The sequence below is a fragment of the Camponotus floridanus genome, unplaced genomic scaffold, assembly GCF_003227725.1.
Source record: "Camponotus floridanus strain SB8 unplaced genomic scaffold, Cflo_v7.5 scaffold4, whole genome shotgun sequence".
NCBI classification, from domain to species: Eukaryota; Metazoa; Arthropoda; class Insecta; order Hymenoptera; family Formicidae; genus Camponotus; species Camponotus floridanus.
In genome coordinates, this window is record NW_020229547.1 from 3213593 (window position 1) to 3237931 (window position 24339).

General features: G+C 36.4%; 2 protein-coding genes across 2 annotated transcripts in view; one reads left to right on the forward strand and one right to left on the reverse strand.

Annotated features, from left to right (window-relative positions):
• Positions 1-15100, reverse strand: part of LOC105251768 (RING finger protein 44) — a 48715-nt gene extending 33615 nt beyond the window's left edge. Inside the window, exon 1 of the mRNA XM_011258756.3 lies at positions 14640-15100. The gene's annotated coding sequence lies outside the window, so the exon portion shown is untranslated. The remainder of the gene's footprint in view (positions 1-14639) is intronic.
• Positions 15101-15923: 823 nt separating this feature from the next.
• LOC105251767 lies at positions 15924-24279 on the forward strand. The gene is made up of 10 exons (XM_011258753.3): positions 15924-16359; positions 17103-17383; positions 17906-18144; positions 18241-18569; positions 18775-19387; positions 19613-19964; positions 20077-20479; positions 20646-20911; positions 21058-21242; positions 21453-24279. Exons 2-10 carry the CDS (start codon positions 17282-17284, stop codon positions 21514-21516), a joined length of 2553 nt encoding a protein of 850 aa, XP_011257055.1. The 5' UTR covers positions 15924-16359; positions 17103-17281; the 3' UTR covers positions 21517-24279.
• Positions 24280-24339: the final 60 nt, after the last annotated feature.

Consider the following 24339-nt stretch of genomic DNA (forward strand, 5'->3'; position numbering starts at 1 on the left):
AATAAATAAAAATATAATAAATAGCTATAATATATAATAAATGAAAGGAGAAGAATTTTTGAATTTAGATAAAACGTTGATATTGTCCTATTAAATTGATAAGAACAAGATAGAAAAGGATAGAAAAAGTGCAAAAAAACTCAAGCGACGATTTATTAATTTCCTTTCTGCAAAGAGATGGTATTTCGAAAATATATAATGATAAGAATAATTAAATGCGCACATGAATTGTTCGATATATTATTCTCTCGCGCGAGAGATACATCGTTATCTTTAACGCGGAAAAAATTTCAAAAGAGATCGCAATATTAATGTGCGCCCAATTATTATGTTACTCGAATATTACGCATGAACATATGTTATATCAATGTATGAGCATAACATGTCGACGTTATATCACCGTCATTACACCACGAATTACTTTTGTCGAAGTGATTTGACGTTAAATTGAGTGTATACACTTTCTAGAATTAAGATGAGATGTTCAATAATAGTGAGCAAATTTAAGTAGCTATCGATATTCGTGGGAATACAGAGGAGATTACTAGAAAGTGGAATATCGTATATACGATAAAACGATATTAGGCCAATTGAATTAAAGGTTACGACAATTGGAACAGACACTGCAAACTCTCTCTTCTCCAAGTTATATATAAATTATAATATATACATATTTTGTGTGTCTATATATGTGTGTCAGGGTTGTACTAGATTCAAGATGATATTCGTGAAAATATTGTATTGACAAAATTTTCGAAAATTTATATCTTATCTTGAGCTTGAGTGAATTTTTTTGTAGTAAAAATTTCGCGTATTGTTTTGTTTCGATTTTATTAACAATTTTTATCTAATATTGAACAATTATTTAAATTATCATATTAAGAAAAAATCTTTATAATATTCAAAATAATTGTTACTATTTATGTGTTATTCTAAAAAATACAACGTATATAATATATATTATATATTCGTTCCTAATTTCTACGAAAAGACAATTGTATACAATGATGCCAGAATCACACGCACGTAGAGAAAAAAATTGTATACATTTATTGTACTTAAAGTTTTTTGTGTAACTAAATAATTATATAAATTTTTATATTGTTATTATTTATTTTCTCTATCGTATTAATTGTGTCTAAATTTGTTAATATAAATAATTTTATTTACTAAATAAAATATTTTAAATACACAATATAATGATTCGTATATAATATAGTGATTTTTTTCATCCCCAATTTACAAACATATTTTATCATCTTTTTTTGAAAATCTTGATAAAACCAATAATCTTGAAAACCAATAATCTTAGTCTTGGTATCATTTTGATAACTAATTAAAAATCTTGTCTTGATCTTGTCTCAAATTTTGAGAATATCAAGATTAATCTTGGTATCTCGTATAACCCTAGCATGTTTCTATCACTAATATATAAGTAACACAATCAAGTTTCTGAATCAAAAATTCCATAAATCTCGCCCACATCTCGCGTTAATTAATCATAAATTGATTAACAACGGAATTAAATTATTATTATTATCGATTTCTCAATCAATTTCATATTTTCCAATCTCAATATTTTCTAGTTAAGATTGTTAAGAAAATTATGCGAAGTAATATCGTTCACAATCAAATTATTTAACTCAAAATTATTAGTATACAAACTGACGCGGAAAAAGTGGAATTGTATGACGATAGAAATAAATTTAAAATATACTTTTCTTACACGAGATTGCAAAGTTACGAAATTATGTAACATTGAATATCAGAGTTTCGATCTCAAAAACAGAATTGAGTCACGAAACCTTGTTCTCTAGTTAGAAAGCAGAAATATTTTTAAATCCACTCATTCCATATTAAAAATAACAATAAGAATTCCATAGATAGGTTCTTATCGAAATCATAATCATTGATACACCAAGAAAACAAAATTAATAACGTAACAAATGTATTTCTTTAGTAATTTGTGTTTTAAATATTTCAACTAGAGGAATATATATAAAATAATCAACTATAAACGCTTTTAGTCAAATTATCGACCTTTTTTCTCAGTGTCCATGTATTATTACCTAATCTTTAGATGATTCTTTCAATAGTTTTACGATCTTAAAAACCTATATACATCCGTTTAAGCAATATGGAAGCTTGAAATATTTCTCATGATTCTAGCCGAGTTTCGTCCCTACAAATGTATCTCTCCCTGGACGCTACGGGGCTTAATATCGCCGAGGGTAGCAGAGAGGAAAGGCAGATAGGGGCGACCTTGCGAGAGGGAGTGTTGATGCCTGAAGCTGTAGGCGTGGGGGACCGTCGAAAATATAAGAGAGAGAGAGAGAGAGAGAGAGGCAAAAAAGTCGAACCTATTCCGAAAGAGAGGAGAGTGTCAGCGTCTCTCACACTAATTCTCTGACGAGCGAGCAGGGAGGGCCTCTTTTTCCCTTTCGTCGAGAGGCCGCACCCACGCGGGTCCAAAGCGCTCCGGGAAGCCAAGCTGACGTAGCCCTGAAGGAGAAGCCGAATAAACACGCCCGATGTGCACGAAGGACATCATAAAGATAGTCTACGTTTTGAAATCGCTATCCAGGAGATAGATTAGATTTTTTCCTACAGCTATAGATATATATATATATATATATATATATATATATATATATATACTGTATATATATACATTCGAGTAAAATAATTCCTGACATTTTTCCCTATCTTGACGCGACGATCGCTACGTTTTTTATAGAGAGCTTTGTGCAATTGATGGATAAGATTTTTATCATTCTAATGAAGGATTTAAAAAGAATAAATGGATGACTACTCGTTTAGAGGAAAACGCTCCTCAAATTGAAGATATCAAAAAAATGAAATTATTATTATTAAATTATTATCGACATGAATCATTCATGAAGAAATGATGATAAGTAAGAATCGAAGTAATATAAATAACATTGAAATATTCCTCTTAAGCTTAAGGAATAGTGGGGAAAAAATTAATAAAATTTACTCCAATAAATATAAAGATAAATTGAATATTTAAAAGAAAAAAATTTTTTTATTGCAGACAAATGTATCCAATTTTTTGAAATTATATTTTATTTTAATCTCCAAATTCTTCGTTTCATTTAGAAGGGTAACTATAAAAAAAATCGCGTTTTATTTCCTCAAAGTGATCGCCAAACTATCGCAATAATAACTGAGTAGAAAGTTAAAAAAGCGAATTTCAAGTTTTGAGTCAAACAGCGAAATTGGTGCAATGTCTCAGTTTTTTAATTCCACCGATGCGGTCGTGATGAAATAAAAAAATCAAGAATAAACGAATTGCTGTCTTTAAAATCAAATTTAACGTACATCACAAATTCGTAAAGCTTTACTCCACTATTTTAGAAGAAAATTGAGCGATTCTTAAACAAGACTTATGCACAACGTTTCGTTCTATAAACATAGAGATTCCAAAGGCTATCCTACATCCATCCTCTTGTATATTAAACGTATTTACGACAATGATACTTGAAATTATCTCGAATACTCTTGGATTTTTATCAAAAAGGAAAAATTAAGAGAAAGAGAGGAGAGAGAGAGAGAGGGAGAGAGAGAGAGAGAGATACCTCATAATATTAAAACAATTTATATCAAATAATTTAAATATCTAGATTTATTAAAGCAATCAAAACATGTGTCAAATATTTTCAAACAATACATATAAACAAATAGCATTACTTGAATATTTAATAAATTCGATAGTCTCATTGAGAAAAATCCGAGTGTGAGTAATTGGTAACATTTATAGACAATAGTCGTATATTGATTATATCCTATAATATAAATATTAATGAAAATTATGACGATGACCTCTATAGTCCCATTATATTCCTGCCACCATTACATTCCTTTAATTAATATTTCCCTAATGTCAGGAAGGTATTGCGTCGGAAATATACTATGTCTATACGTGCTATAAGCTCGTACTGCAATCGCGCCACTGCGCAGCACCGTCCTGTTCTCTCGTGGAGAAACGTCAGGCAGATATCATGGCCGAGCACACACTAAGCGACGCTGATAACTCCAAGTTAAGCCAAAATCAACACGCGCGTTCACAGCTGCCGCGAGTGCGTCACATCGCAGCGACAAAGAGCCGGAGCTATTTCCTCTCCTCTTTATCTATCGCCGACGAGTATCTCTCCTTCTCCCTCCCACCCTCTTCTCTTTATTTTTCCTCCTCTCGTGACTTGTGCCTTCGACGCAACGTGCAAGTACGATTGCACTCGAGAATTCATCCGAACTCGATAAATTATGTATCGAAGAGAAAAAGAGCCTGCTGCGTAAAAAAGGAGACGTCTTATCTCTTTCCTCCCATCCTCCCCTCTTCTCTCATTTGCGTATCGCGATCTTGCTCTATCTTTCGTAATATTTTCTCGTATAGTCTTCTCTTTCTCTTTCCCTTCGATCCTCCTTCGCTTCTACTCTCTCCTCCGAAATCTCAGACGGGAAAGTGAGTCAGAACAAGACTGTTAATTTTACGCAATGCGCGCGCGCGCGCACGCTTGATAGGAACGGAATCCTCCCTTCGCTAGTTGCGTGTGTTTACCGAGATCCCAAATCAATAACTAACTTTCCCGACTAGTCGATGGACTAGGCTCGGTGCCCGCAGGTTTCATCTTTCCACGAGAACGCTTTAGCCTCGCGAAATATCGGTCGATACAGGATGGCAGAGGTTCCAATATTGTATATCATATGCTCGGGTGATGAGAGTCGGCAATTAATGTAAGAGGAGAGAATTATGATGAAAGAGAAATGGTGTTCGGAAAATTATTCCAATAAATAATAAAAAGAGATAAAGGGGAAAATAGGAATCCTTCTTTTAATATAAGTTCTTCTTTCTACCGTTAAATAAAAATACAGTCACTCAAAAAGAATGAAGGAAAAGATGTTTCGAATAAGAAAGATGTCTTCTCTCTCAATTGATTTATTTATTAAAATTTATTTTAAAAAATGTGATCTACATACGTACACATGCACCAAGAGAACTTTTTTAAAAATTTATCTTAAAATTGTGTTAATTAGATAACTTGACATTTTAATTTAATTTTTAAAATATTTTATGTATGATTTTTCTGGCTTATTAATATATTAACATATTAAATATATTGTAAAATACATAAAATATTATAAAATATTAAATATATTATAATAAAAAATGTATCTTAAAATTGTGTTAATTAGATAACTTGACATTTTAATTTAATTTTTAAAATATTTTATGTATGATTTTTCTGGCTTATTAATATATTAACATATTAAATATATTGTAAAATACATAAAATATTATAAAATATTAAATATACAATATTATAATAAAAAATTTATGGATTTTGTCGCATGTATTTGTGGAGATGTCGCTTTGTTTTCGAAATGACGGCGAAAAATCGCATCTCTAGCATAATCTAAATTGTCTGTACTTGACTTATTTATGGTTCGCGTGTCTTTGTGCAACGAGAACGTGCGAGTCCGTTTGTTAATATTTTAAGCGATAATCGCGCGGTGCGCCGAACTTGACAAGGTACGCGCGGAAGAGAGGCGAATGAAGCTCGGAAAGAAGAGGGGAAGAGAGATAATGCGGAGAGGAGGAAGATAAAGCGGGGCACAGACGGATAGGGTTGCTCCTCTGTATCAACTATGCACCCTTATCAATTGGAAAATTGGTATGTGCAATGGGAGCGGAAAGAGAGGGGAAAGACTGTGTCGTACGAACGAGGGTGATGGTGTAAGGACAGAAAGAGGAAGGGGAAGAGAGAGAGAGAGAGAGAGAGAGAGAGAGAAAACCAGTGACGTATCTATCATATACCGTCTTTGAGGTTGATTATCGAGAAACCGCAAAGACGAAACACCTATACACAATTTTATATATATATTTACATTTCCGTATTTTATCCTATTTTATGAAAAATCCTTACAGGAGGATTAATCTTGCTCAATTCAATCTTGTTGAATATGCAATGTGCAGAAAATTATCGTATTTCAGGAAAATTATTTTTGTACAAACCAAGAATTATCAAAATATTATAAGTGTCACCTTTTAATGTTCCCAATAATTAAAATTCTATCGTATTGTTGTAGAAGGAAATTAAAATCTTTCTCAATTTAATCTATTGTTGAATATATACAATAGGTAAAAAATTACTATATTGAAAAAATTATATTATTTTTGTATAAAAAAATATCGATGAAATATTTTAAAAAGTATTGTAACATATAGTTACACAAACAAATATTTTGATAGAAGGATTAATCGTTTAATTCGATGATATTGATTTAGAAAGTGATCAGATTTCAGAAAATTATTTTTTGCACAAAGAGATTAAAATATTACATAAAAATGTCATCTTTCTATTGTTATATAATAATTAATATGCATTCTGTCCCATCACTTCTCGACATTAAAGATATTTCTCTCGGAGCTGTCAGAAGTTTAAATCCGCTATTGGGGAGAGGGAGAAGTAAACACGGCAAAGAGGGGATAGAAAGACAGACGATTACGTTTACGCTTTCAGGACAGGACCGTATCCGGTGAAAGGGTGCCCTCGACACTCGTAGGAACGCGAGTAACTTGAAATTTTTCTTGTCGACACGTCACGTTCGTCAGCGAGCGACGAAGATGTTGCGAGCAGCTGGAACCGTGTCGACGACCCGCATCGTCTATGCACCCTTGTGAATTGGAAAATTCCGCGCTTGCAGAGGGACTTGTTGACACGAGAAGAAGAGGGTATACCCGTAGAAAAGCCAGGAGCGTATTCAATGAACGGGAAAAACTTGGGGGGAGAAAAAGAAGCGGCGGGGGCAGAAAAGAAAAGAAGATAAGAAAGGGAGGGGGAAGAATGAGACGACGAGAGGGGGACAAGATAGAAGGGTGGAGGAAGATTTATCAGGCATTCTCTTGATTCTATTCACAATAGTTATTGTAATAATAGTTATTGCACGTAACATGCTTCGCAATATCCTTCTTCGCGTCTTTCACGAATGGAACGGGGATCGTTATTATATTAAATGAGTTAGTGTGCATATTGATTGCGTATAAAGTAGATTCGCACTTTCTTTTATTTGCAAATTGCTTAATTAACTTGATGATTCAATAAGCGAGAGACTTTGACTTATATTTTTTTTTTTTTGCTAACTCTCTCGTTAACATTTTAATATAACATCTTATTGCCAATTTACTCCTTTGTGAAGCTCACCTTTCTACATATTTTCAATCCTCTATAACTTAAAAATCATTCTATTATCTCGACATTGTCGAATCCTGGGAAAGAATTTACTTCAAATTTTGCTGCAGGAATTGGCGAACGAAAGGAAACACCCTGTATCTGGAAAGAGAGCGAGAGAAAGGGGCAACACAGACGCAGGGAGTGTAACAGAGATGGAGAGAGGGAGATAAAGCGAGAGACTGATAAGGTGAGCGGAGCGCATGCGTCACTCGTCGTGGGCGTCGGAAACGTGTTGACACATGAGAGAAACCGAGAGCGAAGGAGAGGAGAGAGAGAGAGAGAGAGAGAGAGAGAGAAGGAGGGAGGGAGGGAGAGGGAGAGAGAGGGAGAGCATGTGTGGCTCTATAATGCCCGTATGTATTACCGTCGATGCAGTTCCCATGCTGCGGGTACGCTCTACCATCGCCGTCATCCTTGTGGGAGAGATCTGCCATCGCGTTGCCATAACCACGCGAGAAACGGAGACGCGATCGCGACGATCCACGTTCGATCGATCGCGAGGTCTAATAAAGGGAAATTATTGCACGGGTTTAGAGCAATTCTCGTGTGCCCTCTCGAGTCAGCAACGAACCGTCAGAGCTGGGGGAATCAGATTGGGGAATTTCTCCTCGAGAAAGTCGGGACTATGTGTAAATGTATGCGTATATATGCATATATATATATATATATATATATATATATATATACATGTATGTATGTATGTATTGCGAGGAAAAGGGAAGGAAAGAGAGACACACGAGAAACGTGCATGTACACTTATGCGTTGACAGCATTAAAAGAATTAATCGAAAGCAATAACGAATTAGACATCGAAATTAATACTAATTAAAAAAAGTGTGTAAGTGGGCAATGATAAATTTAAAAATCGATAAGAACTTTTTTTTTATACGAATCGAATCTATTTTTCTTTGTTTTTTTTTCTTACAATAGATTAATTTATACGCAACTCGAGAAATAAAAAAAAGTGGAGTTCTCAGAAAAAGTTCTTCAAATTAATAATGGATCGAGCCATCTTTCGTCACAATGTCCTACTTTTTATCAATTCTAAAGATAAAAATGTTTTAATAATTCTATTAAGTTAAACGTCAGAAATGTCATCGATGACGTATTAACATCGCAGAAATCACAAGTTTTGTAAGAAACTTGGGTGGGGTTTTTCCTAAAACGAGTTTTCACAGAACAGAACAGACGGTCAGGCCCGTATACGCGTTTGAAGAGTGCGTTTCAGAGACAGGTGAGACTTCGAAGGAAGAGTAAGAAAGGGGGAGAGAGAGAGAGAGAGAGAGAAGAGAGACGGTGGATGCGCAGGTCAACGTCGAAGGGAACGTTGCTTCGAATAATTCTGGGACGGTGTACATATAGTCTTGCGGGTGCTTTGTAATTTTCAAAGCGTTATCCAGGGACGTAGTTATCGTGGGGCGCGATAAACAAGAGTCTGTCTTTCTCTCTTCTGGGAAAAGATACCAGAAACCGGGAACTGCATATTTTATAATTATATATGTTTTCTAAAAAATTGCACTATTATTCGTACGTTTATTTCAAAGCAAATTTCTCCAGAATTTCTAACAGAAGCTCCTCAAAATAAACATTTATGTGTTTTCGCAGATATTTACTTCTTTATTTATAAATCACCAATATATTTTCGATAATAATATTTGAAATTTTTTTCTTAATAAATGATTTTCTTTGACACTAAAATTTGAAATTTAAAAAATAGATCCAAAATAGATGTATCTGTTGAAAACTTTAAAAATATAATAGTGAAAAAAATACGAAAAAATAATGAAACTTAAAAAGACAGAAATCGATGAACAAATGAAATAAATATGAAATTATTAAGGAGATACTCTGCTAGTTATATTACATAATTCACCAAAGAAAGTCCCAGGAAAGTAACTTTCGAATTTCAAAAGAATTCTCCCGATACGGATTGACTTAGCATACTAATGCATAAACATCGAATTCCCGATAAAAGTCTGCTTGTGAGCTAATCGCAAACAGGCCAAATTCCTATTTTTATCTCCGATAAAGTGCGATATCCTAATTATTTAGAAATAAGATTACGATTTAACAGAGAAAGAAAGAGAGAGATTTACTTTACGATTTTGATTATTTTCCTTTTATTTGGAACGCAAAAGCGCATATACAGGATGTTTTTTAATAAGTACGAAAAATTTTAGGAGATGATTCTTTGTCGAAAAAAAATTAAGGGGGGTTTTTCACATAAACATATACTCCTACATCCCTCCCTGTGAAGTTACACTCCTCCAAAATGGGGATAAAAATTAGGTTTTTATTTTTTTCTCAAATTTGGAACAAGTTAAAGAAATGAAATTAGATGAGAGATTAGAGATTAGATATTTTCTATTAGAAAAAAGGTTATTTATTAATTTTTTTTTCAGCCTCCCGTATTGTTACAAAAGGATAAAACTAGTAATTCCTATTCAATTTTTTATTCGAATTTTTAATGTTTATATGAAAAAAACCTTTAATTTTCGACAAAGAATCATCTCCTAAAATTTTTATTACACAAATATGTACAGGGTATACCCTAATCATCCCTCATTTCTGGAAGAATTGACGAAGAAAAAATGAGTCGAAAATAAAGAATGGCAAAATTAGGTTTGAGCCTTCTTTAAAAAATTACAATTAAAATAATTTGAAATCTCCTTAAATGCCATTTGGAAATTCTGTCGCAAGCAATTATATAACAATATATATATATGTAATGTGAACCATAGTTTCTATATCCTATTGAATGGAGCTGCATGCAATGTTCGCGAAAGACGGTTGTTCGCGACAGGTGGACGATCGACGCGCGCCCATAGACGATCTATCGTCCGTTAAATTATTACGCTGCTCACAGGGAACTTGGAACGCGCGCAAAGTGGCTCTTATAATTTGCTCCATAATGTAAGAAGAGTGACGAGGAGGACGCGCGCACCGCGTGCATCTATTATTTCCATCATGGGCGGCGGTCGTTACAAGGGACGTTATTTTTCATGAAACTTTTAGCACCTCGATACGGTAGGGCTCTAAACGCACGAACAATCTCGATTCGAATTTTATACCGACTGGATACGAGAAAATAAACGAACGGTCCTTTGTATGATAAATCATGGACAAAACATGACATTCTTTCGGATGAAATCCATGTCAGCGGTAAAAACTGATATTTCCCGGAAAAAACTGATCTTTTCTATTAAAAATGTTAAAGAAAATAGAAAATCGATTTTATCGATATCCTTCAATTGAGAGAATGTTTTTTAATGGAAGCTTTATCCGTAACACAAAATCTCTAATAGATTAGGAATCGACGTAGCAAATAAACTAACTTTTTCGTAAAAATTTTTAATTCTGTTATTATTATACTTGTCTATTAAACTACAAATTAATGTAAAATTTAATAACGTTTACATATCTCCAAAGTTTATTTAAAAATTTCATATATTTATTTGAATTAAAAAAGATTATTATTATTATTATTATATTGATTTTATTTTTGTGTACTATATGTATAGCGATTAGCATATTATGATTTAAAGTAAAACAAAAATCTCTTTTTGCATAAAGTTATACAAATACATTTTACATATTCACTTATTCTACAGTTTTCGTCCGTTTATTCCATTAAATAAAATTAAAAAGTCCAGGATGGTAAAAATCGGAATTTATCATGGTCTTTTCTCTCGCTGGACTTTCCCGGCCAACCATGTTAATCGTATGATTAGAAGCCGCATATAAACCCGTTAAAGGGCGCGAGATACGCCCTTCTTTCGCTCAGATTATTTCTCGATTTTTTCTTCATCTCGAATCACATACGCAAAGGCACAGCAGATAGGATTCTTGAACTTTTACGCAAAGCTCATCCGGTGTTCCTGTAACCTTCTCCTGTAACGCTTTCTAATCATGTCGAAACAAACGTGCCACGAGACAGATCTTTAAGGTCAAAAGACAATTATATTTTTATCGTTCCTTCCTGCCGACATACTAACTTTCTCGATAGTGCGTCAATTAACTAAGCGTCCCTTTAATATTTTCCCCTCAACGATGGAAAGCAATCGAATCGGTGTGTATCAATTGCAGAGATATGATGGGGCGACGTTGCGATTACACGATGTAAATCTTGGCGAGCGCGACGAGTCTTCGGAAAAGCTACTACAACTACTGCACCGGTCTTTCTGGTCCGCCTATTGAAAAATTCTATGCATTTATAAGTGTGCGTTTCACAGGACGACCGGGACGTCGGGGGCTTCAGTTCTGTTGTTACTTATATATTTTTCAGTTTGTTCTTTCCCAAGTGTGTTTTTAATTCGCGGTTTAACGACCGACTATAAATCCCGCACGACAGACGATAGTCATACAGATAGAGAAGATCATTTCCTTCCAAATCGAATTTTTAATACATCGATCAAGATTTATCCCTCCATCGCTACACTTTATTCTCCGTCGAAGATATATGTTGCAAGTCGCAGACACAATACCTTGGCCGAGAGAATTTAACAACTGCAAATCTTGTCTGCAAGATTGCAGCTATAATTTTTAAAACATTTTAAAATATAATAAATATACTATTTAAAAATACTATTTAAAAATACTATTAAAAAAATACTATTTAAAGAAAAAAAATATATTTTTTTTCCTTTAAATAACATGGAGCATAGCGATGTCTTCAATCATGTAAATCGCTGTTAAATATTAAGAATATTGTTCTTATTTTTATTCATTACGTATTATATTTTTCAATATGAAGTTTAATTATTATAAATATTGTTATAATGATTAAACGTAAATTATAATCATTATTATAAATATTTTTATAATAATTAAATATGAAAGATTTATCGCGAAAATAATTCCACTTTTTTATCGAAGAATTACTGCTAGAAGTAAATAAGTAATTTAGTCATCTTAATCTAATCGTATGCGTATGATGTAGTTGTTTAAAAAAAGTCATCGATATCTTTATTCATGTAAATATCATCAGCCAATTGCATTAAATATCAATATCATTATTATTCTCAAATCTTTGCTTATGCAAGTATAGAATTACATTATTATATAAATAAGAAAATATATAAATTCATTTAATTTCCCTCGCTCTCTCTTTCTCTCTCCCTCTCTCTTTCTTCCTCAGAAGCTTTCAAAAGCAATTCAAATGATCTATAAGAAAGACAGAAGTTGTATTTCAACATCAAGATCTCCCATCAATATTATAATACCAAAATATCGATGGAAAACTGTCGATAGATACCGGAGTATCGGTGAAATCCCTAACAGAGAGGACACCCCGTATGCAGAAACGCAATTCCCGGCCAACACACACACACACACATACACACACACACACAAATATATTACGCATATACACAAAGAGACAAATAGACAAATACGTACACACGCACACAAACACGACACAGAATCGATCGAAGGGCGTCACAAGCGGATTTAAAGGGTCAGCGGCTTAAATGCTCGAGTGGCGATGTACCGTTAATTGCTAAGACAGACCGTATAGAGTCCGTCTACTGTCTGTCCGTCCGCCTGCCTTGTCCTGTCTCCGTCGTTAAAGATGTGTTTGGCGATCGTTCAATCTCAGGCGCGTTCGATCTTTCCAAGCAGCCCGTTTTACACGTCGATCGTCGTCATCGTCGCTGCTGGTGACGTAAATTTACGAGACGCGCCTGTATGTCATCCGGCACGAAACAAAGATAGAAAATGCGTGTCCGGTATGTGCGAACTCTTACGTATGCAATTATATATGTCGTTGACACAGAACCCGTGTCCTTTCGACTCTTCAATTCTTTCCCATCGCTTGCTTTTTTTTTATTGTTATTTGTGAACGCATGATATTCCGATATTATCGTATCACCTGGAGAAAAGATGATTACAGTATTTATATTATTATATAGTTATCATAGATATCTCTCTCTCTCTCTCTCTCTCTCTCTCTCTTTAACTCAAAATTAGAGCTTTCAATAATCTGTTTTGAAATTTCTACGCATTCCCCAATGTACCGTCATGTAAATAAGTCCGAAATATCTCTACAGACTACTGTATTTTAAAATTTTATATTTAAAAAAATAATCATTCCTCGATTGTGCGTATCTCTATCTTTCTCTCTCTCTCTCTCTTTTTCTCTTTATTCACATTATTAATTCCATTTGTTATTGTATCAATATATCAATTTGATATTTCTCATTTGTTCAGCAGGATTCTGCTGAAAAATTAGTTGAAAAATATTGCAAAAAAAAAAAAATACTTAGAATAAACACATCGAGATTATTCACGTGCAACAAAATGTATATAAAATTCCCTTCAACTTTACCATATGCATCTACACTTTTCAGATTTATATCTTTCCTCATCTCTCCGGGAAAGCTCTCTTCCCGGCTTCCCCGAATTGCCGATCGGGGAACATCGAGGAAACGATACATGAAAGGGAAGATACTCTCGCGAGTATCGGATATATACATATGTACGGCGCGTGTTTAACGGATATTTGTGTACAAACAAATGTACGGTACGCGCGTGCTCGTTCACACGTACACACACACACATACATACATACATTTCGATCGGCAGACAAAAGGATCAGATGCGCGTTCGAGGAGAAATAAGAGAGGGGGGGCAGGATGGGGGTAGAGGATGGACGGAAGAAAGGAGGGAGGAGGGGAACGGAAACGGGGGGAGAAAAAAAAAACCACGTATATCGCAGGTGCAGCGTGCGCGACGTCGCTTTCTGTGGGTGCAACGAATTTCTTCCCCTCTCCTCTCCCCCCCCCTCTCACTCTCCTTCTCTCCTCCAGCTGCGCGGATTTTTGTCGGAGACCTATATGCAATCGTGCGTCCCGCATGTGTTGATTTCGTGCATCGGAGCGATATATTGGCTCTTATCGTAAAATTAACCGTCGCTCTCGATCCGAGACAAAAGAAGGTAGAGAGAGAGAGAGAGAGAGAGAGAGAGACGGACGTTTCAGGGACGACTTCTCGGAGCCGGCGAGAAGACGAGTAGGCGCGATAAATATACGTGCATTTTTAAAGCCGACGAACGCGACGAGGAAACGGTATCTCGTTGGAATTTGCTCCGACAAGATCGCTTGGAAAAACGCGGAGCGACGTCTAACGAGCGAGGATCGGGGAAACGTCTTCAGGGGCGGCAGCGAAGAAGAGAGGGAAGGAGACCGAAGGAGAAGAGGCCGACGTAGAGGGATAAAGGGAGTGGGAGGGAAAAAGCCACGCGTAGAGAGACCGAGAGAGGCAGAGCGAGCGGCAGCGGTATCAGCGGAAGAGGTGAAGAGGGGATGAGCGGGGAGGAGGAGAGGAGGAGGGGGAAAGGGGTAGAGACACGGACCCGCGTCCACATTTCGGTGGGGAAAAAATTCCTACCTTTGGAGCGCCGAGTGTGCGAAGAGTGTCACTTTTTCCTTCTCTCTCTCTCTCTCTCTCTCTCTCGTTCCCTCCGTCTCCTGTCAGAGAGACGTCACGAGTCGTAGGCGTAGACGCTGACGCTGACGCTCGGGAACCGCGCCATTTAACAACACGCAGCGGCGACGCTCACGCACAACCTATCCACGACGGCAGCGGCAACGGGTTCGGGCGAAAGCGGACCCGTTGACGGCGATGGCCGCGACGGCACACCGAGGTCGCTCTCGTGGCCCGCGTTCGCGACCCCGCCCATTAAATCGGGGGCCCCCCCCGATTTATGCTATCGCAGCCGCGAGACGAGACGCGCCGAACGTAGCCGGAGAGGAGGCCCACCCGCGTCAAAAGCACTAACCGCATGACACACGCGCTCCCGCGCGCCCCCGATTGATGCGTGCGGCCCGTGACGTGAGGCACGGCACACACGGCGTCGAACCACGACTCGCCGTCGCGCGCGCGGCCGCTTTATCTCCCCCCTCCCCCCCGTGTTCCAGGGCCGGCTCCGAGGGATTCGCGAAGACGCGAGATCGAGAGCGAGCGAGCGCGCAGATAAAAGTATCCTTTATCGAGCATTTTGATTAGAAATATCTTGGCACATTTAAAATTGTCATATTTAATGGAATGGAATTACCTTGCCTCGTCGTGGATCGGGAAGGACGACGGGGGTGTGATACGCACCTCGAAATGTTTCGATCCGGGGGGGATACGGACGCGTAAAGACGGTGCTGCTCGCGGTAACGATATTGCGTCGCGGTGATATCAACGTCTCTCTGTTGACGTCAGAAGCATTTCGAACGTGACCGCCGCGAGTCAGTGACAGCGCCACCTGACGGCGAGGGGCTTGAAACAGAGAGGACGACAATGTTACCGACAGCTGATATCATCGTGGGTAATATATCAAAGTTATCAATAGCAGTGATCATCGCGCTTAATTTCAAACGGAAATATTTTCAATAATTATCGAATCGTTTGAAAATTGAAGAATAACTATAACGAATTTATACAGCGCACAAAAAATAATAAAAGAAAGATATATTTATTTTTTTTTTAATTATATGTTTTTAAATATTTTTGAATACCTTTATGCATATAACATATAATTATCTTGTAATCTATTAAATAAATCAGAAATATAAGTAGTTTTATTCGAAATAGAGAAAAATATTGTCGGTACTTGAAAAACTCTATTCGATCAATCGCGCGAGGGATGACAGGCTGTGTTTTCTTACCGGAAAGCGCCCGATGTTTTGGCAGCCCTGACGCAGAGCGTCTCGCGTCGTCCCGTCGTCTGCATCGAGGAGCGAGTGACAGGTGACAGCTCGTTCTCTCGGCTCGCGTCCCTCGACTGGCACTGTTCGCGACGACGAAACGGCACCTCGTCCTATCGTCCTGGCGTCGACGGTGTAGACGCGCGATGCCACGATGCCACGCGCGGCGATGCCCTGAGTGTCGAGCGCGGTCGAAACGGGCGACGTTTGGCGTGAACGTCCGATCGAACGTCCCCGACGTCGACGACGACGGCCTCGGTCTCCCACGTCCCGCTTGATCTCGCGCCCGTCACGATGTAAGACCTCGCCGACGACCGGATCGATCAGCGTCCACGCCGTCATCGTCGTCGCTGCGTCTTCGGTGACTGTCATCGACCGTCGTCGACGGCAGATGGTCTCCCGCAGTTTTCCCTACGGTAATCATTACGGTATCATTACAGTCGTAATCGTCTGTTTGAAAGTATTAATGTCGTGTACAGTCGCCCTTTGGGACGTTTCTATAAGGATTTTATTAATTAATTACTTTTTTGCATTGTTTTGTTGTTATATTTACTGGTGATATTTATATCCGAGTTGTTTTGTTCCTGTTTTCTTTAGTAAGAATTAATAAAGTATATTGAAAATTCTCATGTTTTTATAATCTCGCACTAGTAAATTCATACATAAGTCAGTCTTCGTGCATCCCATAAAAAAGTTCTATAATAATTATAATTTTACAATTGATTTTTACAATTTTTATTTGTTAATCTATGAACTTTGAAAAGATATCTTGGTACAGTTTATCAATCTATTATATATTATCAAACATGAGATGGTATACAAAAATAACTAACTTATTTTGATGTATATTATAAGGAAGATTTTTTAATTTCTTGCTTTAGAAATCAATATGATTGCAATGAAACTTCAGGAATCTTCAATTATGGGGATTGTAATGAAACTTTTAGCATGTAAAGGATGTTTATATTATACTTATAGATGCTTATAATGTAAACATATGTTTCTGTTAGAGATAATATAGACAATACATTTAAAGAAAAAAAAATCTAATTGATAAAAAACACTAGTTAAAAAAAGGGAAATTAATATAAAAGAGCTTAGATAATATTGCTTAACAACAATGACTATATGTTTGAAAAATCAATATTATACTTTACAGAAAAACAAAGAGATATGAAGAGATGTAATTAAGTCGGGTGAAAGCTTTTGTGTTCAAAAAGCAAGGATCTCTTCAATCAAGAAAAAGAAAAAAAAAATAGCAAAGGACAACAGATAATTCGGCATGATCCGTGGCAGGAATAGAATCAACTTGAAAATATTAGATGGGGCGGTGGAGGCATGGAAGCCACAGCTGGCCGGCCGTCTCTTCAGAGACTCTTCAAGGACACCTTGCCATCACCGGGAATACCCGGATTAGATGTCATAAGAGCCTTGCACCAAGTACGATTCGCTTCTCTTTTTATTTGTATATTTTTCCTATTTTTTTCATATTCCATATTTTTCCATATCTTTACATGCATCTTTTGTATTTTTATTAAAAATTTAACTTTTAATATGTGTGAAGCTAATATTTGGCTAATCATAGCTATTCGTAAGAGTTTTAGCTTATTTTCAATATAGTCCTACAGTCTTTATTTAAAGAATTTTATAATTTAAATAAATCAGTCTGACTATATTGAATTTGTGCAACATGTTCAGTTTGTCACCTGAAAATTCTCTATATGATGTCTCATATGATTTTAAGAAACTTATAGTTTTACAAATTGAATTTTAAAGAAGTTTTCATTTCTTGAAAGTAAAAAATATCAATTTTTTATAATAATTATTTCTTTTTGTAGTCGATTCATCTAATTATTTATTTGCTAGAAAATATACTAAAATATTAATATGTGGAACATTTTATTTATTTTTTACATACTTCGACGAGATTAAAGACTTGCATGAATAATTCTAATAATGCAGACGATCGTGTCATTGCGTACGGCTTTGGACTCGTCGCGCGAAGAGCTTCGCCGATTGCAAGAGAGCGTCGGAGATTTTTCCAGCGAAAGCTACGTCGACGCAGTGGGTCGTTTGGCTCTCGAGAATCACGTTCTCAGACGAAAAATCTTGAGCAAGAGCTGCGAATTCTCATGCGATGCGGCGCCCAGCTCGCCGATTCAGTCGAAGCGCATCCGACTTGTAGAAACTTCTCGTATGGAGTAAGCAATTTTAATTAATTTCAAATGTTAGCACAAGATAAAGCCTTTCTAAACAAGGACTTGGTCGATTAATTAAGAATTTTTTTTTTAAATCAGGCGACCAACAGATTCATCGAAAACTACCATGGACGTATCTAAAGCGAAGGTCGATGCTGATGCTCGAAATACATTCAATCAACCTGCTTCTGGAAATAGTAGCAGTAGCAGCAGCGGCAACGATAGTCCCGATTTGCCTTCTCGTACTAGCCGATCCGGCAGACTCCAAACTTTATCAAAATTCTCCAAAGCAGTTACCAAAGGCACTAGTTCCACAATTACCGAAGCGGCGTCAACGATGCTAAACGTTGCTCAAAATGAGAATAATAAACCCTCTATTTCGACAACGAAAGCATCTAGCAACGAGGAAGAGCCTCAAGAAATTTCCGGTAGATTTAGCTGATTTTTTAATAAATATAATAAATAATTCTTGACTAAAAATTCTGTAAAAACAATTAAGAGAATAAAGTAAAAAATAGCGTTTTTTTTAAACGAAAAGAGAAACGACTCAATACGTTGACTCTTAAAAATTACATTATATTATCATTGAAATATTTTCAAACGTACTTCTTTAAGAGGAATTTATTGTTCTAGGCGATGCGGTCAATATGGTCCATTTGGATGTTCCTGAAAAGGATACCGAGGACTTAAGTTTAAAATCCATTTCCGACGGTGACAATTCCGTATTCAGTGATCACACGGATCAACCACAGGCACCTCGGAGTCAACCGGGTGATTCATCGAGACCGAATGAACATTCGGAGAACGAATCAGAGGAGTTGGACGATATCGAGCTGATATTTACGACAGACGAGACCTGTCGCGATCTCGGTCTGCAAGAGGATTTGGTATCTATCACTGAGACCGAGTCCTGGCAACATACAGGTACCGGCAGCGGCCAACCTGTTCTACTCAAATATACAAAATCGACAGAGAATGAATCCTTGGTCTGTAACGGCGACAAGACCAGTTCTGTCGAGGAAGCTGTCTCCTCGCAAAGTTCCAGCATCGATCGTGAGGAGAGTGTCGATAGGTTCGACGAAAGTTCCAGTACCAGACTCAATAAGATGTGGTCGCAGTGTTCCGTCTTGGTCGAGACGGACATCAGCAAATGCGGTATAGTAGAGGATGCTGAGAGCTCAGCGGGATCGTCCTTGCGACATGTCGCGAGAAGAAATACTCTGGCTGCGCCGCCGACAACTTACAGGTTTACTTAATATCAAACAATTTTTTTTCTTACAAATAATTTCGTCTCCAAGAAATCCGATATCTGCCATATTCATCTAATTTACGTTGTTCATTTCCTAGCTTAAAAATGAATTATTAACAATCGGTTAATCGAGATTGTTGTTAATTTTTAGTTTTTTTGTTTTATATTTTTTTATTAATATAGATTTGATAAAAAATGTATTATATATTATCCTTTTTTCAGACCTATCATTCATCGAGAGGCTTTGGCTAGTAGTCGTAGAAAGAGCTCTGCTCCGTTGCGACCAGTGATGGACCGTAGTAGTGGTGCTCGAAGAGAATCCGGTGCTCAGACGGATATCTCCGCGCTTCCGGCACAATGGCGGTCCGAAAGCTACCTGGCTCACAAGGTTGCGCATACCTTTACTACGTTGCCGAGCAAGTTTGCGCTTCCAACAGGCGTGCCCGGTCGATTGAGGCTGTCGGACAAGACTCGAGAAGCTAGGAGAGTGATGTTGTCAGACATCAGCTTCACTAGCATGGTACCAGAGTTATCAAGAAGCGCGGATCATTTATGCCATGATCCACATACGCAGGTAAAGTTAACATAGAGAGGATAACATATGTAGAAAGAGCAAGAAACAAATTGTTATAATTTCTTAAAAAATCTGTAATGAAAAGAAAAATACAATAATGTTTCTTCTTTAGTGTTTCAATTCGCGCAATTATGGTCTTCGTACACCAGAAATCCATAGACGCGAGTCTCTGGGGTCTCCCGCGGGATACTGGCCGCGTTGCAATCCCGCAACAGGCTTGCCAAGTCCCTGCGATTGTCGATTATCGACCGATTTGTATCCTTCGCGATATCGCGGCTCCTTGACATCGATACCATCACCCGGTCTCGAGGTTGTCGGTGGTCCTCCGCGAAGACACTCTTGGAGAGCGACGGCAGCGTCCTTTGACACATGGAGGGTTCCGGTCGCAACTTCTACGCCACGTCCGACCTGGTCTTCGATGCCATCCTCTCCGACACATGTGCATCCTCCGTCGATCTCCTCCAGAATTTCGAAAAGTGCACCAAAAAGAACCCGATCAAAAGTGACTTTTCAAGGTATAATATGTACATTCCGTCCTCACTGCGTCTCAAACGTATTCACGATATAATTATTCACGATTATAATTAAGGAAAAAAAAGGAATGTATGTAAAAATATTTTAGAGAGGAGCTCATCTATAGTCGGAAAGTAAATTCAAAATGAAGATATTCGTAATTTTCAGAGTGTCCAATGACGCGCGGTAGTCTGCCCAATTTGCGTTCAGACTTGGTTGGCGGTGAAAATAGCGGAGATTCCACCGAATCATTAATCGATGAAGCCGAGGATTACTTGCGGCGAAGTATCGATTCTATGTTGACAATATCAAGCGTCAGCACGGATTATTGGAATAAGCAAACAGCGAGACGAAGAAGGACGCGAAGACATTCGGAACCTGACTTAATTCACGATTGGCATCCTCCCCAGGATGCCAGGCCATATTTGCCAAAGGTAAAGTCATGTTTATCTCATATTCATCAAATAGGTAAAGTCATGTTTATCTCATATTCATCAAACGCAGAGATTCTTGCTAATAGTCATATCTTCAATATAATAGATTTTCATTTAGATTAAAATTTTTGCGTAAAATCTTTCAGATACCAAGAGATCTCAAATTAGATCACCTTGTGAAGGTTATATCGCCGGAAGGTAGGGTCCTCCAGGGACGTGTGAGATATGTAGGTCCAGTTCCAGGTCGAGAAGATGCGCACGTTGGTGTGGAATTGCCATATGTTAATGGTTCATCTGATGGTACTTTTCACGGCAGAAGATTCTTCGATTGGTAAGCTTGTAAGAAATTAAATACAGAATATTTCGCAGATGCATAATATTTATATAAAAATTAAATGTATGTTTTATTTTTATTTAAAACTACGTTAGAGCACAAAGAAATAATAGAATATACTTTTCCTCTTTCTGCTTTTTTCCTTCTTTCTTTGAAATCTGATAGCTCTAATCTCGGCTTTATTTAAGAATAATTTGTTATTAACAGTGAACCGGATCGTGCGATCTTTGTCCCGTTCAAGAAGGTGGTGCTTGCCTGGTGTACTACTTGACCCGAAGCGCCAATTCCCATGGTCACGCCTCGTATTCTACTTTCCCAGTACACCATGTAAGAAGAAAGGAGGGGGGGAGAGAAAGAGAGAGAGAGAATTCGGCGAGTAAGTTGTATTTATCGCGCCTCCTATTCTATTCTCCCAGTACATCATGTAAGAAGAAAGGGAGGAAGAAAAAGAGAGGGTGGAGGGCGAGAGAGAGAGAGAGAGAATTTGGTGACACATAAGTCGTATTTACAAATTATCATATGTGAAAGCTGGCCAGTCCTCTGATTAGGTTCAGGTCAGAGATAATGAGACTATTCTTAATCTTTGTCGATTAATTCTCTCATCCCCATATTTAATTATATAGCTGTTTAACTACATGTGTAAAAATATCAAAATTAAAAAAATAACTTTGGATGCCAATATAATCATATGTCGGTGTAATACTATAAACATGTATGTATGTAACATACACACACGCACTATATGTATATACGTACATACACTCATCCAATGATTATATACTATAGACTATTTCGTTTCAGATAGATGGATAATTACTACTTAGAGATAGTAGTGACGAGTTCCGTGATATTATCAACATCTTACTGTACCTAATTTTCTACAAAATATTTTTCTTATAGATATGAAGCAAAATTGATAAAGTCTCATTGTATGTTTTCCTAATAGTACAGTGGGAAAATAAGTCGAAATTTGTTAAAGGAACACTAAAATATAATCCTTTATCAAATTTGCATGATATATACATTCAACTCGCAAAATATAAGCGAAAAATATCACTCAAGTCTGAGAACAAATACAGAAAGATAGATCATGAAATTTCGCAAATTTTCGTCATCTTACTCACATTAACAAAATGGATATATGTACAACATGTATGTACATACATAAACAAATGGTTATATGTACAAGATGTATGTATAAATCGTAAAATAATTTTCATAATGTTCAACGTATACAATATAAAAAAAAACAAAAAATAAAAAACAGACATATAACACACCTATAACTTGAAAGAACCTAAATCCTAAATGTAGTATTGTGTTACACGCTCTAAAGATAAGAACGTATTTGGTTGAACAGTGAATTTGGGAATGAGAGAATTACAATTTTATGTAACTGGAAGATAAAAGCAGAATCAGTCGCTAATTAATTTTTGGCAAAAATAATCAAAATTACTTGTTAATTAATTAATTAATAGTTTCTATCAATAATAATTCGAGAGGCTATGTGCAGCGAACGCTGGTCTTTTATTTCGGATGGCATAGTGTTGTGATCATACTTCAATCTCGATAAAATGTCGTTTGCTTGTGCTGCGATATTATAATATTAAGCTATTAAGAGAAAGATTGTGTTCCTCATTCAAAGGATAAAATGACAAATTTATTTTGGCTACTATGATTAATTACTTATTATTATTAATACACACATCGAGAAAACTTTTATCCCGAGCACTCTATTATATTTCAACTTATAGAAACTTTCTTAATATGGAAAAAATTTTTCTCGTTGGATAATCTGTATAATTGATCAATTTTCTTCGTTGCATGATATCACCAACATTCTATTTCTCTTACACATGATTAAATGTCGATTTAAATTCTTTCCTTTTTTAAGAGAAGCTTGCATATTCCTTCAAGGTGCAGTCTAATTCAATTATTTGGCATATAATGTGGCACAAAATCTCCTCATGAGTTTTCTTATTGTTAGTCATAAGTAAAATGTTGGGTAAAATCTATAGTAGAGCATTCATCTGATGATTGGTAATTTCCAATTCATTTTTTATCGACATCTAATGTCTTTAATTTCGTAGATGGACAGAATTATCTTGAAAATTTAATTTCGCTGAGTTAAAAATTTGACACACTCACTAAGAAAAGTTAATTAAATGAAAGAATTAAAAGTATTTTATTAGAAAATTCAAAAAAGAAAAGAAGAAAAAGAATTATAGATATATACAGGATAATTTGATGATAGCTCCAATCGAATCTTTGTCTATCAATTACAAGGTGGCTATTCTAATATCGATCTATCCAACATTCTGTGCAATTTAATTAATATAAGATTACAATATAAAACTTTTTTTCGATGTGCGTATTCTTGACTGGAATTAACGAAAATAGAGACAAAAATGGATCCATAAAGAGAAACGTGCAATAGTAATAAATGCTATTAAATTTGTTATCAACTTAATAATATCTTTGCGCGTTGCTTACGAGCTTTCAATAAACAAATGCTTTAGTGTATGCCAGACATCAAGAGTGTTTTTCTATGTGAAATTAGACCTATTTCAAGATATACCGTATCGTGTCTCGATATTTATGATTCAGAATTCTGATCTATCTGATAATTTGACGTCTCTAAATGTTTGATACGTCTAACTTGACGTGGCAAAGCTCTCTGATGTCGCAAGTGATGTACGCGTATGTATATGTATTTGACGTATATATATACATCAATTTCTGTACATTTTAAAAAAACACGCGTATGTAAAGTGTGGGCACTACACTTGGCTGTACAAAGATACAAATAATCATATCCTGAGGCTGTACCTATCGTCTTAATCGATGGATCTGATTTATTCGAACCGCAATGAGAACTGATCGATGCGTTTCTCTGAATTCTTAGATCCATGGATACCTAGCTGAATATAATATTAACGTAAAAACGGCGAGATGTCAAATCCTCTCACTATTTATTGTATCGTAACAAATAAAAACGAAAAAATAAAGAAAATTGGCTTACAATGTTAGGATACATTATCTTCTTTAAATATAACTCAAGAATCATTCGATGTTAAATACCTTTTCCTGCTTT